Raw genomic sequence first — 18,561 nt, 5'->3', positions numbered from 1 at the left:
GGGAAGTGGAAACAGTGTAACAGCCTGTGAAGCTGCAGCTCAGTAACACCAGTCATGAAGGAACTTCCACCACCTTTACAAACTCTGATTGATACATTCTCCAGAGGACCCCTTTAAGTAAAAGCAAAGCTGTAGACCAAATAGGCAATAATGAGTGACTACTGATGATGGAATGGGAGGGGGGCACATACTTTTTCCCAATACATTTTAAATTTTAATTACAGGTTTTAGCTTGATCAGCGAGTAACCATAGTTGGAGCGTGCCAACAACACAGCCAAATGCATTACGGCGTCGATTGCCAACCTGATTCTTTCCTATGCATTGTGGCATTAATGGCTCGCCGGCTTTTCCAAGTCATCTGTTAATAAGGAATTGAGCAAAGTCATGGAAACGACGTTCCACTACGTAACGCAATGCGCCGACTAAAACCCGAGCGTCATCGGCGTCTTAAAATGAATACTGCATTGCATTGTTATAGGTTCACTATGAGGACAGCACCAGGAAATCCCTACTCCATTGTTTACGATCAAATTTCCGGAAAAAAAAAAGCTGACGAGTTGACAGAGAGAGAACCGACAGAACTGCGAAACCATCTGTTCCCCCAAGGCACCTTACAAAGGGCGGGCCTCCCGCAAGCTTAACTTTAGACAATATTCGAAAAAGTGGTGTATAACGTTTGCGTTAATTAGGAAAAACTGGGCGGTGAAGGGTTAACTCGCAACGCATGTCAGCGGGAAGCCTAATTGGAAAGGGCAAAAGTATTCGGCCTTGTGCCACTGCAGGTATTCTGTTTTGTTGAATTATTCATGTGACAGGACATAGAGATACTGCTCAGAGCCTCCACACTGGGTTAAAAGCGTCCTCTGAAGCGAACGCCCATGGGGAAGAGCCAAAGCTGAAAAGATCATAAAAAAATGTTTGCTTTTCATTGCTGGGAGTATCATGAAAAAAAAAATATAATAAAATTAAGAAACTGTACAGAAAATATACAAATTTATATAGGCCTCGTGGTTCAGAAGAGAGAAATTGAGCAGGTTACCCATAGCAACCAATCACAGCACAGCTTTCATTATTTAAAAGCAGGATTTGAAATGAAAGGTGCACTGTGATTAGATGATATGGGAAACTAAGGGTTTTACTGTTAGGCAGTTAAGTAGGCCTGTTTGTTTACCCGTAACAGCCAATTACAACACAGCTTACATTTATGAAAAGCAGGATTTCAAATGAAAGGTGCTCTGTGGTTGGTTTCCATGGGTGATAAGGGAAGTTTCATAAACATCCTCCATGTTTTATGCAGAGCCCATGTATATAAATGCATGTATTCCCATAGAAAACTTTAAAGGGGTTAATTAGGTGGTTGGAACATATAACTTCTGAAACATAATGAACATGTGATGGAACCACAGCCTTTGGGACGTTGCGACTGTATGTTACATGTCCAAATTATTTGTCGCTATTGCCACCTTGTATGACATCATTGCAGGGGCTTTCTTCATTTTACATCTAAACCAGACCCCTTCTCTTGTTATGTGTATTTAGACAAGGGGGCAGGCATAGTCATGGCAGCAGTTGGGCAAACATGGTGGGGGCACAAGTAGATTGGACATTGATCTCCAGTTGGGATTGTCTGGAAACATCATGGCTTTCATACTTAGAGTTAATGGCGACCCTGGCAGTGTTTATTAATAGGAAAATTTTTATTCCACTGTAAAAAAAAAAAAACCTTTAAGGGAAGTTGCATAACTTCCTTGTTTGGGATCTGTCATGGTAGCATATATGTATCTGACAACATGAAGTCACAGCAGCCTCCATGGACTTCTACTACTGTCCATCCTCCATGGAGGCATGCTGTGATTTCATGTGATCACATAGATGGTGTACATGGTGTTTGCTATTGTTAGGAGGCTAAAGGACCTGCAATAATATTACCTGAATCTTAGCAGTCAGTCCCTAAGTACAAGGAGGCAGAGCAGTGATCTGAAGAGACACAGAGTTGTCAGTCAGAATAATGGGGCGTGGTTCACTGCCAGCCTGGGAGAGAGAAGAGTCAAAGCCACTAAACATGAGTCAGAAAAGCTAATTTGCATATCAGAAAAACAGCTGTAATTAAGGTGCAGTGCCTCACTGGCTAATTTTAGTTGATATGGGGAGGACTTTTAACCCTTTAACAGCAGGCCTTGTTAGTCAGGGTGGTGATATTCTGGTGACAGGTCCTCTTTAAATAGCCTAATTACTGTGTCACCTAGCCAGAGAAATGATTCAAGGAGAAGACACACAAGGCCCTAAGGGACAGCAAGAATTATCCCCCCATGGGCCCTGTGGATGTACAAGTGCTCACTTATCATAATCATAATATTAATTTATTACAGTATTATTATGATCCAAGTATACGAGTATCTTGTGTGTATTAAAAAATTGGAAATTAAAATACGGAAACTCAATGTGGCAACTGCCCTCTTCACAGGGGCGTAACTTGAGGGGGTGCAGAGGTTGCGGTCGCACCCGGGCCCAAGAGGTGTAGGAGGCCCTTCTGGTGTTACTTTCCCATATGAGATGACTATTACTATAAACCATACATTATAGTGAGGAGCCTGGCACAGACTTTGCTCTGGGGCCCATCAGCTTCTAGTTACGCCACTGCCTCTTCAAATAAAGACTATGTAACTTTTCAGCTAAAAGTCAATGGTTCTGCGTGGGCGTGGCTAGGTCTTTCTATTTTCTATCATGTTATCCCCTCAGTTTAGTCCATAACACAGTGTGCATGTTGTTTGCCGAGAAAACGTAATGATGAGGAGTGTCATGAGTAACTTCAAGGGTGCATTCTAAAACTGCTGCCTCCCGCATAAAAATATCTGGCCCCGCCCCTGAGGAGCACATCCACACCACACAGTCTACTCTTAAACACCAATTTGACAAAAAAAAAGTACTGTTTGCAAATATAATACTGTCTTCATGGCGGTATATTTTCAGTTTCAACATTTCATTTCATTTCGTTACCTCCAAATCTTCTGTTTAGATTCCTGCTGCCTGAATCCGCCACAGGGGGGAGCTCACTGTATACAAGTTATCTGTTGGTTTTACTCTGTAATGTCTTATTTTGTTTGTATTTGTCCCCCATGATTGGTAAAGTGCTACAGAATATGAAGGCGGTATGTAAATAAAGATTATTATTATTGAACTCAATTAGTAAGCTCCTTCTAGTGGTGGCTGTGTGGAGTAAAGCAGGGGACTTGGTGCTTTGTGTCAGTAATAAAAAAAAAATTAATGGAACAAGAACTGATTTTTAAGGTATAAATAGATTTGACTTCTAATATTCACATTTTCCATGTCTATAGAATGTGTAAATTTAGGGTACATACTGTGTATAGTGAAGATCTACCTAGGTTTCCCCTAAAGTGGGCATTTTTTTAGATGACCATAATTTAGCACCATCCACATCAGGTGCCACATCATATTTTTCACTATCCGCCTGATGAAGGATAACTTGCTCCATGTTACATGAAGCTTTTTTTGGGTAGCACTCAGTGGTTAGCACTACAGCCTTGCAGCGCTGGGGACCTGGGTTCAAGTCCCATCCAGGTCAACATCTGCAAAGAGTTTGTATGTTCTCTCTGTGTTTGTGTGGGTTTCCTCCGGGTCCTCTGGTTTCCTCCCACACTCCCACTGGTAGATTGATTAGATTGTGAGCCCCATGGGGACAGGGACCGATTTGCCAAGCTCTGTGCAGCGCTGTGTAATCTGTGTGCACTATATAAATAAAGGAATTATTATTATTATATGAGGGAAACAGCACCCCCACTGTCCATAGATGCTTCTGGTATTACATCTCAGTCCCCATTACCTGTATAAAACTCGATTAGACTAGATTGTGTGCCCCATGGGGACAGGGACTGATTTGCCATCTCTGTGTGCACTATATAAATAAAGTCATTATTACTATTATATGAGGGAAACAGCGCCCCCCACTGTCCATAGGTACTGTCTGGTATTACATCTCAGTCCCCATTATCTGTATAAAACTCGATTAGATTAGATTGTGAGCCCCATGGGGACAGGGACGGATTTGCGCTATTTAAATAAAGGAATTATTATTATATGAGGGAAACAGCGCCCCCACTGTCCATAGGTACTGTCTGGTATTACATCTCAGTATCCATTACCTATATAAAACAATATTAACTACACCCTACTATAGAATGACCTTTCCTTATATTCCCATCCAGCACTTCATTTTATCCAGCTTTCCTAGTCTCCTGCATGGCATCTCACCCCTGTACGAGCTGCAGTGGGGGATCACCCAGCTTTTCCAGAACACTGATCCATCCCAGCATTTGTGAAATGACTTTAGGTCATTTCAGATGACCTAAAGTCAGATTTCTGAATCTATTTGGCTGAATTGCTCTGATTTTTCAAGAGCTTCTGCAGCAGCTGGCAAGTGATTTGCTAGGGAAAGCTGCTGCCAGCAGAGATCTCTGCAGAGACTGTGGTGACACAATGACAAGAATCCTGATGAGCAGCGCAGGCACCTCCATCCATGACAATCCCTGACACAGTGCACACAGGCAGCAGGCATGACTGCTCTGTACCGGATCCCACGCTGTGAACAGTCTGCACAGCCAGGTCATTAGCATTTTTACAGCCACAGCTGGGAATCCAGCTACAGAATAGTATGCAGGCTGTGGAGAGTGCTGCAGAGAGAACTGGAAGGGGGAATGAGAGAGACACAGCAGCAGCAGCAGAAGCAGAACAAGCAGCAGCAGTCTCAGTGCTGGCATCTTGCTCCATTGTACTGCATCGCAATGTGGAAGGAAGCAAACAGCCACAAGCCCACCATGTAACCCCTGACCTGTCCTGATCATGGACCATGGTAGGTGCCTCTTCATCTAGCAACCTTAAATCAATTGTCGGGTTCTGTGCCTCTTCATCTATGAACCTAAAATCAATTGTCGGGCAGGCAGAGGACTGCAGCAGACTGGGGAGGACTGAGGATTGCTTGCCTGTACTGCAGGCAGAAACATTGGATTATTGGGCTGGTGTAGGGGTGCCCTGGCAGGGGGTCCTCTCATCATGGGCTATTGCAAGCTGGATGAATGGTTTGGAGGTGCTTTGTAAGTTAGGGGTTCTTGTGATCATTGATCTGTGTTCTGGATGACTGGTTGTGCCAAGGGGAGTCCTGGGGGACTAGATGTGTGCAGAGATGTGTTTTGAGTACAGTGAATTGATGGGGTGCACTGAGTGAGGGGGTAGATGTTGGGTCTGGTGAATTGATGGGGTGCACTGAGTGAGGGGGTAGATGTTGGGTCTGGTGAATTGATGGGGTATACTGAGTGACTGAAGGATTGGATGGGGTGAGTCCAGTCAGTTCTATGGTTGTAGTAAGTGATGGAGTGTTGTATGGGTATAGTCAGTGGTGGAGTAAGGGGGGTAGATGTTCAGTCCCGTAAATTGTATGGGTGTAGGTTGTGGTGTAGTAAGGGGGTAAATGTTGGGTCCAGTCAGTTGTATGGGTGTAGTGAGTGGTGGAGTATGGGTCCAGTCAGTTGTATGGGGGTTTAAGTGGGGGAGTAAGGGGGTAAATGTTGAGTCTAGTACGTTGTATGGGTGTGGTGAGTGGTGGAGTAAGGGGGTAGATGTTCATTCCAGTGAATTGTATGGGTGTAGTGAGAGGTGTAGTAAGGGGGTAAATGTTGAGTCCAGTAAGTTGCATGGGGGTTTTGAGTGGGGGAGTAATGGGGTAGATGTTGAGTCTGTTGAATTGTATGAGTGTAATAAGTGGTGTGGTAAGGGGGTAGTTGTTGAGTCCAGTAAGTTGTATGGGTGTAGTGAGCGGTGGAGTAAGGGAGTAGATGTTGAGTCTAGTAAGTTGTATGGTTGTAGTGAGTGGTGTGGTAAGGGGGTACATGTTGGGTACAGTGAATTAATGTGGTATACTGAGTTACTGGTGGAGTACAGAGGGTAGAAGTTAAGACTAGTGATTTGGAAAGAGGCATTGGGTGAGCAGGGGTGAAACTCTCTGTTGCCTGAGGCAAGTTATGGAACAGTGCCCCCTCCACCTTATGCAGTAGTAGTATAAGTATGTAGGTTCTCCATACAGTGTCTCACACCCCCTGCTGATATCCAATGCAAAGAAACGCTATTTCAAGTGACTGCACCCCTGATGCTGCCCCCCATCTTGCTGCAGGTGGTGCTGCCTGAGGCAAGAGGCTCAACTTGACTAATGGCTGTTGCATCCCTACTGGTGAGGTGCAGTAGTTGATTGGTGTAGTAAATAGCTAAGAGAAGATGTGCACTAAATGACTGTTGTTGATGTTGATACTATTGGAATAAAGCGGTGCACTAGATGACTGGTGTAGTAAAGGAGTTCATGTTGAGACTATTGGAATTAAGGGGTGCTCTAGATGACTGTGTAGTAAAGGAGTTGTTGTTGAGACTATTGGAATTATGGGGTGCACAAGATGACTTGTGTATTAAAGAAGTTGATGTTGAGACTATTGGAATAAAGGGGTGCACTAGATGACTGGTGTAGTAAAGGAGTTGATGTTGAGACTATTGGAATAAAGGGGTGCATTAGATGACTGTGTAGTAAAGGAGTTGATGTTGAGACTATTGGAATTAAGGGGTGGACTAGATGACTGGTGTAGTAAAAGAGTTGATATTGAGACTATTGGAATAAAGGAGTTCACTAGATGACTGGTGTAGTAAAGGAGTTCATGTTGAGACTATTGGAATTAAGGGGTGCACTTGATGACTTAAGGAGTACAGAGGTAGATGTTGAGACATGGGTGCACTAGGCCACTGGTGGAGTAGAGGGGTACAAGTGTGACTGGTGGAGGATGTGTCTTAATGAAGTCATAGGTGCACTTGGGTGCCTGGTGCAGTTTTGTAGTAGACTATGCCATCCATGGCTTAGTTGCTACTAGTGCAGACTTCAATAACTTGTAAAAGGGGTGCACATTGTTCCTGATGGAGTAGTTCAGCGTTCAGGTGGATGGCGTTGAGTGCTAGTGGACAGCCAAGCCGAGGGATCACTCTCCTATCAGATGATTCCTATCAATAATTCTGGGGGGAGGTCCTGGCCACCATTGCAGATGACTGAGCTCTGGGGTGAGGGTGATCTCATCTTGGATATTGCAGCAGAGCTGTTGATGTAAGGGGCATCAGGTGTATGGTGCATGGCTGGGTGCGCAGCGGTAAAGCCATGCCATGCATGTAAGTGGCACCCGGCGCTGCCTCTTGTGGACTGTTTGCTGGTTGTGCTCATACACGTGAAGCCGTCTTTCTCCTCCCACATCATGTTCACATTGTTGGTGGGGGTGATCATGGCTAATAGATCATTTGCTGGATGCCCACATGGAGTAGGAGGTGGAGGAGGAGAAAGGAAGGAAGGAGGAGGTAGGGGGGGGTCTGTTGCTTGCATTGCATGCTGCCTGCATTGCGTCTCAATGTGAATCCCCTTAGAAAAAAAACAAAAAAACACTGCCTTGTTTTTTTCCCCCCCCACCGTCTCTTAGCACTAAAAGCCTATAGGATGTAGTATTTTGAATGGCTGGACTTGTGATACCCAGGGAGGATCTGTTCCTGCCTGCACCAAACAGCTCTCATGTTTCTGCTGATCCTGCAACGTCAATAAATGGTTAGAGTTTGCTCTATTCCCTCTCTTAATGTATTCAGCCTTAGCCGTGGCGAGCTCATTAGCGCTATACTCCTAGGATGCAGCTGGTCTGCGGATCCCAGGGACCGCCGCTCCGCGCTACGGAATGACCAGGAGTAAGGATTAACGCGTCGTTTTTTTTGTTTTTTTTTTTTGGTTCCCTATGGATGACTCTCTATTTGCAGCCTGCCCGTAGCATGCGGCATGGGACTAACATGGGCTTTATTGTACATTTAAGGGGCACAGGAGCTTGCCTTTGCATGTGCCTCCCTGTATACTGCAAGGCTTGACGCATTCCCAGCCTGCTATTACTTCTCATCCTGCCGCAGCCGCAGCAGCAGCACCCACACAAGGTAAGGAGAACCGCTCCGGCTTTACCTCCCCCCCCCCCCCCCCCCCCCCCCCACACCATCCCCTCCGCAAATCTATGCACTGCACCAATGTGATTTGTCTAATGTTCGTCTTGTGAACTTAACTTGTAGAGGAATGTGCACCCTGCATGTTTTCTACACCTCCTTCAGTGTTTTTTTTTTCAGTGTTTTCCATATTTCTCATGTCTTTACTCCCTTTTTTAGTACTTTTCTATTTTTTTTTCTTCTTTTTTTGTTTTTGTTTTCTTCTATTCCCCCTGCAGCATTCATCTACTACCGCACTGGCGTGATCTTCTGGTTTACCTAACTGTGAATACAAAAAAAAAAGGAGGGGAAAGCAAGAGGAGAGAGAGAGAGAGAGAGAGAAAAAAAAATCTGCTGAGTTGGCAAAGACCGTAGCATCCTACCGGCAGCGTTTGGGGAGCTTGTGGCTGCATCACAGCAATGGTAGAGTCAGATAGGAGAAGTGACCTGCTGCAATAGAGGAACCAAAAAAATAAAAAAAAAACTCTTTATTTTGCCAAAAATTTCCTGTGGAAAGCATCGGTGGAGGTAGAAAGATTTTTGTATTCCTCAAAACTGTGTTTGTTGCTTTGAAGACACTTAAGGACCTGGCAGTCTATACAGAACAAAGTCAAGGGGTAGAAGGGGGGCGCTGCACCATCAAAGTGGTTATTCCTAGCAGCTCCTCCTCCCCCACCCCTCCCCCCCTGCAGAAAAATGACCGTGATTGCCGGGGAGAACATGGACGAGACCTCAGCCCTACCTGGGCACCCTCAAGACAGCTACCAGCCCGACCATGACGACCACGAGTGCTGTGAGCGGGTGGTCATCAACGTGGCCGGGTTACGCTTCGAGACTCAGTTAAAGACCTTAGCTCAGTTCCCCAATACTTTGCTTGGTAACCCCAAAAAGAGGATGCGTTATTTTGACCCCCTTAGGAATGAGTACTTCTTTGACCGCAACAGGCCCAGTTTTGATGCCATATTGTATTACTATCAGTCTGGTGGAAGGCTTCGAAGGCCAGTCAACGTACCCCTGGACATGTTTTCCGAAGAGATCAAGTTTTACGAACTGGGGGAAGAAGCGATGGAAAAATTTCGTGAGGACGAGGGCTTTATAAAAGAAGAGGAGCGCCCTTTGCCCGAAAGAGAGTTCCAGCGTCAGGTGTGGCTTTTGTTCGAGTACCCTGAGAGCTCAGGACCCGCCAGGATCATTGCCATAATTTCAGTCATGGTAATCCTCATCTCTATTGTTATTTTCTGCTTGGAGACTTTGCCTGAGTTGAAGGAAGACCGCATCTTCAGCCGCAGGGTGGACAACAGTACGGTGTTCTTCAAATCCAACATCTTCACGGATCCCTTCTTCGTGGTGGAAACCCTCTGCATCATCTGGTTCTCCTTTGAGTTGGTGGTAAGGTTCTTTGCTTGTCCCAGCAAACCGGAATTCTTCAAAAACATCATGAACTTTATTGACATAGTGGCCATCATCCCATACTTCATCACCTTGGGGACTGAAATGGCCGAGCAAGAGGGTCCCCAAAAAGGGGAGCAGGCAACATCTTTGGCCATCCTGAGGGTCATCAGACTGGTAAGAGTCTTTAGAATCTTCAAACTCTCCAGACATTCTAAGGGCCTCCAGATTTTGGGACAAACCTTGAAAGCTAGCATGAGAGAACTAGGGTTGCTAATCTTTTTTCTATTCATTGGGGTCATCTTGTTCTCCAGTGCAGTGTACTTTGCTGAAGCAGAAGAGGATGACTCTCATTTTACAAGTATCCCTGATGCTTTCTGGTGGGCGGTGGTATCCATGACCACTGTGGGCTATGGTGACATGTACCCTGTGACAATTGGAGGCAAAATCGTGGGCTCCTTGTGTGCCATTGCTGGTGTCCTGACAATTGCCCTGCCTGTACCTGTCATCGTGTCCAACTTCAACTACTTCTACCACCGAGAAACTGAAGGGGAGGAACAGGCTCAGTTACTTCATGTTAGTTCCCCCAATTTAGCCTCCGACAGTGATCTGAGTCGACGCAGCTCCTCTACCATGAGCAAATCTGAGTACATGGAGATCGAAGAGGATCTGAATAATAGCATAGATAACTTTAGAGAGGCCAATCTCAGAACTGGCAACTGCACCGTAGCCAATCAGAACTGTGTTAACAAAAGCAAGCTACTGACAGATGTGTAGATTGGAGGCCCCCCCACCCCCCCACACAGCTGCAGGATTGTCCATGGCTCTGCCACTTTCTGTAGATGCTTTAAAACTAAGTCTTTGAATGCTTTACCTTCTCATCGTTAATGCATTTGTTGCATTGCGAAAAAATTTGTGCTCAGCGAACAAAGAAGCTTTCAGGATCCGTGAAAGATAACTATTAATCATTTTATTTTTTAAATTTTCAATATATTTTTTTTTTTCTTCTTCCAACCGGTGGATGGGTTAAGTTGTCCTAGTCGAAAGCGTTATAAGAAAAGTAACACTTTCTAACCCATCCCCCCTTTCCTTTTGCTTGTCGATCTTAACTTTTTTTTTTTTCCAACGGAGACCCTTTGATTTAAAGAGATATGCATGGATTTACTGTAGATTTTTTTTTTTATTTTTTTTTTTAATTTTTCAAAGACGACCTGCGTAGAGCATCCAGGTGGAAGTGCATCTAAAGGGAAAGGGTTAACCGTGAAGTATGCAAAAAAAAACACTTTTGAATCTGAAGAAGTGTATTACTATCCAATGAAAATATTATGCACTTACTGATGACCTACTGATTCATAAAGCACCTTAAGAATCAAACCCATGACTTTGCTTCATCTTAAAGGGACGGGGACTTATACAATATTAAGTCATTTAAATGGAAAAAAAAAAAAGACATACGGTACATCTGCAATTGCTGCTAGAGTTTTTTTTGTTTTTTTCTTATATGCAGATGAGATCAACATGATTTTTATGTTCTGTTTTATTGGTTCACAAAACTTGGATGCAACCCCCCTAATCTTTCTCCCCTTCCCTCTCCCATTCTTGTTGCAATACAGCACAATGGTATAACTCATTAGCATGTTTTTTCGATTTGATACCTAATTGTATTTATTTGGTAATCTAGCATGCCTGAAATGTTACCTCAACCAATATGGGGGGGATAAGTTTTTCTCTTATTTATTTTTATTTTTATTTTTTTTACATTTTATTTTTGCTTTTCCTTTTAAAACCCTTCAGCTTTTCATGTGAAAATGCAATGGACCTCAGTGCAAGATGCTGCGGCCTTCTTTACCCGTCAAAGAAGAGAACATGATTCATGTTGTGTTTTTTAGTTTTTTTTTTTAATTTTTTTTTGATTTCATTTCATTTTCTTCTTTTTTTTTTTTTTTCAAATCGCTATTGTTTGCATTCACCAAAAGTGCACTCCTGATTTCCGAAAAAATAAAAAAAACGAGAAAAAAAAAAAACGAGAAAAAAACCTACAATTTCAAATTTAGTAATTTACAGTACTGTATGTAAATGCATAGTAAGTCGAAAAAAAAAAAATAAAAATAAAAAATTTAACGGAGACGATAACCTTTTAACTGAAGACCACGCATGTTAAAGTATTCAGCATTATGGCCTCTTTGACTAAGGTGTAATCTGAAGTAATTTATGCATGATATCAGTATTATAGAAAAAAAAAAAATCGTAAAAATTTTTTGTTTAAAAAAAGTCAACGTTCATATTGGATTAGGAGCCAGATGGAATTTAAGGGCCTAATGAATTTTTTTTTTTGTTTTCCTTGTAGTATATCTCAGGGAAATATGCATAAAACTTATCTCCAGGCATAATTCTAAAATAAAAAAAAAATAAAAAAAAGTAAAAAAAAATAACGATAAAATCCTAGGGTTATTAAACGGCTTCTTAAAAGTCGATAACGACCAGTATGTATCGATGCCGAAGAATCTCAAAGCGAAATGCGTAGACTTACTGAATTTGGTGCAGATGCATGTATATCGCTACAGTGTCAGAATGTAATTTATCATTAACTGTATGCATTAAAAAGGTAAAAAAATGTAAAAATTAAAAAAAAAAAAAACACAGACATCTCCTTAGCTTTTATTATTTGACGTCCATAGAAATTTTTTTTTTTTTTTTTATTGTATCCCTCTAGAATTTGCTAAGGAAAACTCTAGAGAACAGAATGATCTAGATAGTTGCTAGTGCCTTTATTCTTTCTTCACTGACTTGCTGAAAGTGCCTCCGCGAATAGAGCTAAAAAAATTTAAAAAACGAAAAAAAAAAATATCAAAAAATGGACAGGAACCGTAAAGTCATAAAAAGTGTAAAAAAAAAAAATAAAATTACAAAAAATGTTGACGTTACCAGGACGGATCCATTGGGGGCGTGTTTTTCCCTCCTCGGGGAAATGGATAATGTGTAAAGGGCCAGTGTATGTTTGGATGTTGACGATATGTATTAATATTTTTTGCTTTATATTCCTTTTGGCAATGAGGTACAGTAAAAAAAAAAAAAAAAAAAATCAATTTTTTTTTTCTATTGTGAATGTGCTGTAAGGAAAAAATTTTTGAAAAACTTTTTCGCCTAAAAAAGGGAAAAGTTATGCACTTAACAAGCCGCCATTGTTTTTGTTTTTTCCCCTATAAAGTCATTCCTTACGTTGAGCTTTGGTCCTTGGTATCCACCAATACATATGCAATGCTATGCTGCAGAGTTCTATGATTTATACGCACACTGCCAACATTATTTTTGGAAAATTTTTGTACCCGGTATGTAATAATAAACAAAATAAGACTCAGGATGATGTATTAACATAATGGGCTAGTAATTAATGGTGCGTTTAAGGCCCTCCCCCCCCACCCCTTTAGTTATTTTTACAAAGAGGGCAAATGCTATCCGCTAGATGAGGGGATGAGGGTCTTAATTCTAGATCTTTCCATAATCCGCCTTTGAAATCTGATTTAGCTAGATATTCTAAATATCAGAATCAATCTTTGACCCGGGGTAAAAAATTATCCTTGGAATGTGTTTAGATCTTTATGTGAGTTTATGCCATAATATATATAAAAAAGAAGAATAGTTCGTAAAAATTTTTTAAAAAAATTGATTGGTGAGGGGTTTTTTTTTGCCAAAAATATTGATAACCCATTAATAGAATACATCCTTAATATTAGATTGGTGAGGCTAGAGAGAATAGAGAAGGAACCAGACAGCACCATTCTCCTGGTAGTGGTATTATCAAGTCACTGCAGCTTAGCTCCTATTCAAATGGCCTGGAGCTGATCTTCAGTAACCAGGTCTGACTACTACACAGGAAATAGAGCTGTCTACTTCCTGTCGACTACAGATGTCCACTTCCTGTCGACTACAGCTGTCTACTTCCTGTCGGTTACAGCTGTCTACTTCCTGTCGGTTACAGCTGTCTACTTTCTGTCGGTTACAGCTGTCTACTTTCTGTCGGTTACAGCTGTCTACTTTCTGTCGGTTACAGCTGTCTACTTTCTGTCGGTTACAGCTGTCTACTTCCAGTCGGTTACAGCTGTCTACTTCCTGTCTACTACAGCTGTCTATTTCCTGATGATTACAGCTGTCTACTTCCTGTAGACTACAGCTGTCTACTTCCTCTACTTCCTGTCGACTTCAGCTGTCTACTTCCTGTCTGCTGTAGTCGACAGGAAGTAGACAGCTGAAGTCGACAGGAAGTAGACAGATGAAGTCGACAGGAAGCAGACAGCTGAAGTCGTCTACTTCCTGTTCCATTCTCTGTTTATCACTTCATCTGTTGAGGTGATTGGTTATGGATCCTCACCAATCCGTTATCAATGAATGTGTCATACTAAAAATTTTAACACAGGAAAAACAATCCTTTACAACAGACAAAATATAATATTTCTACAAGGTTCAGGAAGGCAAAAGTCTTAAAAATGATAAAAAAAAGGGAAAAAACTAAGACCTGGTAACTCTCTAACTTGAGAGTCTTTGGATGAAGTTGCACTCATAGATGGACTTTTTATTTTAACATTTCCCAAAAATTTCAAAAATTATCAAATCTCGACACAGGGCATTAAGCTTCCCAATACAATGCAACGCAAAAAAACCGCAAAAATTACAATGTCGGTTGTCCTTTTCACGGGAAGGCGGGACAAAACTAGCTTTTTCAAAAAATTTTTAATTGTTTTTGTTGGTTTTTCAGATCACATTATTGCTGCATTCAGTAAAGTTGCAATAAAATGTTCTTTCTGTGAAGCTGAATAAGGTGGTTAAAGTAACATCAAACAAAGGCTCAAAAAAGCAACTTGGTTTCTAGGATTTTGGGGGTTCCCATAAATTTGTTTTTAAGGACTTAATATTTCTGCATGAGTACAAAAAAAAAAAGTGCTGCATGAATTGTTTTTTTTATTTATAATTTTTTTATTTCTTTTAATTGTTTTTTTTTTTTTTTTTTGGAAAAGGTTAGGGGTACATTACTTGGGGTGCAGTCTGGGGTGTGTGAATGATGCTTTTTCTCATTGTAACTCCGCCCATTTGGATAATCCTATGTTTGAAGTACAGGGATAAAGTCTCATAGCCTAGGCATGCAGATCTGCAAAATTGAAAAAAAAAAAAAAAAAAAAAAAAAGTCTGAAGAATCTCTTACCTTTTTCAAATGCGCTCAAATGTCTTTGTAGACCTGAACGTGCACTTGACAAATTGCTTGTTATTTAAAAGAAAAGTACGAAATAAATATAATTTTTTTTACAAATGAACTTCACTCCTGAATTTGTGCTCGATAATTGAATGCGTTTTGTTGAAATCCATGATAATTGTGAAATTGCCTTAACTTTTTGTAAATGAATATGATGATTTATGTTAAAGGACATCTATCACCAGGATGAAAGGCTGTATGCAAATGAGCCTGAGGGGCTCCAGGCTCCATTAATGGCTATGGAGCCTGGAGCCCCTCAGGCTCATTTGCATACAGCCTTTCATCCTGGTGATAGATGTTCTTCAAGGATTCCTAACAACTGGTATATGTTGGGCAGAATTGTTTCAAAAATTTGGGCTTAATATGTAACTTTTTGGTTCCGTTTAGAGGAATGTATATGAAAAAAAAGCTTATTTTTTTAAATTCTTCTTGAGCACTATTATTTTTACATTTTTCTTTGTATTTTTATTTTACTAAGAAACGACTTTCTCAAACTACAACATCATTGATTTGTTTCATTCCAAAAAAATTCCATCTGTTGTGACTGAAGTTGAGCTGCCATACCATTCAAAGCCTGTGGAGAACGGTGACGCTGATGTTTTTTTGAGAAACTCTGTGAAGGTGCAACAACAAAAAGATTGGACTTGGTGTATACTATATGTATATTTATTACAAAGTTGAGTTTTCCAAGGTCATCACAGGGTCATAGAGGTCCCCCACCAATCTGATATATCTCATGGATATGACCATCGAAAAACCCCTTTAAGAATTTGTTTATATTCGGCTGAATTTTAAATATTTATGTTTTGATTAACTTGTGTTATAGCTTTTACAACAGCGTCATCAGGCGAGACTCATACCGGCCAATCAGATTTCTATTTTCCAAATTGAATTGTTTATCATTTATGTCACGAAAATAATAGTTAAAAAGTGGTCGTATGATGTCATTGAGATCCAAACGTGGCTGTATAATTTTAATTTAGTTGTAATGTTAGTGTTTGTAATAGGGTGTGATCAGTGTGTTTAGAATAGGTGCGGAATTATGTATAGTCATCTCCACTGTATGAATTTTTTAACAGTACCGTATTTTTTAGACTATAAGGCGCACAAAAATTCTTTGATTTTCTCCGTAATCAAAGGTGCGCCTTATAGTCCAGTGCGCCTTATCTATGAACCGTACTTACAGACAACATCTGCCTTGAACTGTGCACAGGTCTGCCACCTGCTGGTCATTCATCCTTATTATCAGGTGCGCCTTATAATCCGGTGCACCTTATATATGAAACTAGTTTTTTTTATAGGCATTTATTGATGGTGCGCCTTATAATCCGGTGTGCCTTATAGTCCGAAAAATACTGTAATTTCATGTCTACTGTTTGATGTCTTCAGATTGTTTAGGATTTTTGTTATTGTCTCCTTACATAATTTAGATACATAATTTGAAGCTTTCAGCTTTTCGATCAACCCTACAAAACTCATATTTTTGTCTCTCGGGGCAGGGGACTTTGGATCCCATTGGGTATAGTGGTAGACCTTCAACTTCTTCTTCTGCACTACCTTAGCTTGTCTCCTGAGCTAGGAGTCTTCCTCTTCTTTTCTCTTGATGTCTCTGAGGTTTTAGATTTTCCAAAATTTTCTAAAAAGTTTCTATGGTAGATGTATGCTCCTCTCCTATAATATTTCTGGGGTGGTCAAGCTTCTTACCAGAATCTATTTTATTTTGTTTATCCAATCTGTGTCCAAAAGTTTGGATTGAAACATTGTTCGAAACTTTTTGATAAATTATGACCCAATGAGTGGGTGAGAGGATAGTATTGGTCTACAAACTTGAATGTGTCTTGCTATATTGTTGCTCTTGGACCAAGATATCTTGAGTTGAGTGTCAAGAGATGACCAGCTTAAAAACATAGCATGTATCTAATGCGTCACCACAAACCAAGAGGAAAAGTAGGTCATTTCCTCAGAACTTTGATCGAGAGTTAAAGGGAACCTACCACCACAAATCTACCTATAAAGGTAGATCGGTTGGTGGGTGGATCAATGGGACGTGAGGATAGCCCTTTTAAGGGCTAATCCTCACGTCCCCGCACTTTTTTAGTTACTTTTATCAAACTTTTATGCTAATTTTATTATGCGGCTACTGGGGCGTGGAGTAGCCGCATCTGAGATAACACGAGGAGGCTACTCCACGCCCCGGTAGCCTCTTTTCTCCTCCTACTCACCATCTTCGGCGGGCAGCTGCTCGTAGCTGCGCACCCTCGTCCGACGATCCTGCAGTCTGCGCATGCACAGAAGAGCAGGCCCGCGCCTGCGTGGTCACTGCTCCGAAGCTGGGGATGCACAGGCCTGCTGTTCTGCGCATGCTTTTGTGGTAGGGTAGTTTTTGGGTTCTCTCAGTGTTCAAGGCCCAACAGTGACTGTACCGGTGTGCCAAACCCACATATTTTGGATTCACAGCATATCCTTTTCCTAAACCATGTTCATTTCTATATGGGACATGTCCCTTTATGTGATAAAGGCACTTTTATTGTTGGTAATTTTTGAGGATGTGACTTGAACATGAATAGGCCATATGGCACGTATAACCTAGGAACCTTGCATTGTGGTCCCTTTTGGAGGATTTGCCTTCTCTTCTGAGACTACAGAGGGTTTCCTCAATTTCGGGAGCCTCCCAGATATTTTAGGAGAGTTGGGGAATTTGGATGTTGGCCTTGCACTTTTAAAAGGGGAACATATGGAACACTAAGGATCAGATTTATTAGGGATCGTTCTCCAGTTTTCTGGCGTATAAGCTGTGAAATAGTCAGGCCAAGAATTGCAACGCCCACTTCCTATTTGTCATGGAGGGGCGAAAAAGGGGCTGTGCTGGGCGGCATAGTGGATCGGCATTCTTACCCCATGCCTGTGTAGTACTTCTAGACTGCGCCAGGAACCGAGGATGTGTTAAGGATTTCCCCGGCTTCTTGGTCCATCCCATCGTTACTGGGGAACACGCATGCTACACAACAACGCTTCCAACTGAGGTCTGTTGACACCAGCTTCGGTCAATTCCAATATTCCGCTCCATCATCAGAGAAGAACTACAAATTTAAGTGTCACCTGACCCCATTAACCACTAGCTTCCCGCCAAGGAGTCCCTCATTTTACGGGAAAAAATATTGCTAACTTTCTGTTCCAGCACTTACGACACATTCTGGAAGCCTCTTACACAGATGTGAACAAAGCCTTAGCATATGGGTCATTTTACTGTCCAGCTGATGCATCTGCAATAGCAAATGGTTTCCATTGCATAGATAAAACTTTTTTTTTTTTGGAACTTTCAGCATTACACAGATGATTAGGAATTCCCTTTTCACTGCTCTGACAGCTCCCACTAAAAATAGCCCGGGAGCTGTATACAAATCTTGTCAAAAATGAGAAAAAACAGCAGTTTTCATGCTCGAAACGTCCATGTTTTTCACATTCACACAGGGGGAGGCAATGTATTTACAGCCGCTCGATAAACTTAAAGGGGTTCTCCAAAGTTCTTAGAAATATTGTTAGTTGGAACCAGCGCGGGTTGTCTTACTGATCCTGGTGAGGATCTGAAATCAGGAGTCAATGTTGTAGATCTTAAAGCCACTTTTTACCTCGAAAACTTGAATTATTTTGTAGTTCTTCGTACCCAGTTTTATCTCTCACGGCTAACAAAGAAGCTACTCTTTTGGGTGAAAAATTCCTGGTGACTACCAACACTTTGAAGGGCCAAAGAAAGTAAGCAGGGAGTGGTGAGCTAGTAGGGTGGTCCTCTTCTGAACTTTAGGAACCATGTTGTAGCATCACATTATCTTCTGCGTCTTGCACCCATTGTTCGCTCCTCAGGATTCCTCAGCCTCTCCTT

The 18,561-nt window shown here is 41.6% G+C and overlaps 1 protein-coding gene and 1 long non-coding RNA gene across 4 annotated transcripts in view; one reads left to right on the top strand and one right to left on the bottom strand.

The window, feature by feature from the left end:
* The window catches only part of LOC140126203 (uncharacterized), a 112,902-nt gene that overhangs the window by 6,580 nt on the left and 87,761 nt on the right, over positions 1 to 18,561 (bottom strand). The window lies entirely within an intron of this gene.
* LOC140126201 (potassium voltage-gated channel subfamily A member 1) lies at positions 4,500 to 14,742 on the top strand. 3 transcript variants are annotated; one of them, XM_072145397.1, is made up of 3 exons: positions 4,500 to 4,868; positions 7,891 to 8,005; positions 8,287 to 14,742. In XM_072145397.1, the coding sequence occupies exon 3, from the start codon at positions 8,744 to 8,746 to the stop codon at positions 10,211 to 10,213; it is 1,470 nt and encodes a 489-aa protein (XP_072001498.1). In that variant the 5' UTR covers positions 4,500 to 4,868; positions 7,891 to 8,005; positions 8,287 to 8,743; the 3' UTR covers positions 10,214 to 14,742. The 3 variants fall into 3 exon arrangements, with proteins under 3 accessions (XP_072001498.1, XP_072001499.1, XP_072001500.1); XM_072145398.1 differs by lacking the exon at positions 7,891 to 8,005; XM_072145399.1 differs by lacking the exons at positions 4,500 to 4,868; positions 7,891 to 8,005 and adding an exon at positions 7,438 to 7,768.

The sequence above is a fragment of the Engystomops pustulosus genome, chromosome 4, assembly GCF_040894005.1.
Source record: "Engystomops pustulosus chromosome 4, aEngPut4.maternal, whole genome shotgun sequence".
NCBI lineage: Eukaryota > Metazoa > Chordata > Amphibia > Anura > Leptodactylidae > Engystomops > Engystomops pustulosus.
The sequence above is the reverse complement of the archived record's forward strand: the minus strand, read 5'-3'. Positions and strand labels throughout refer to the sequence as shown.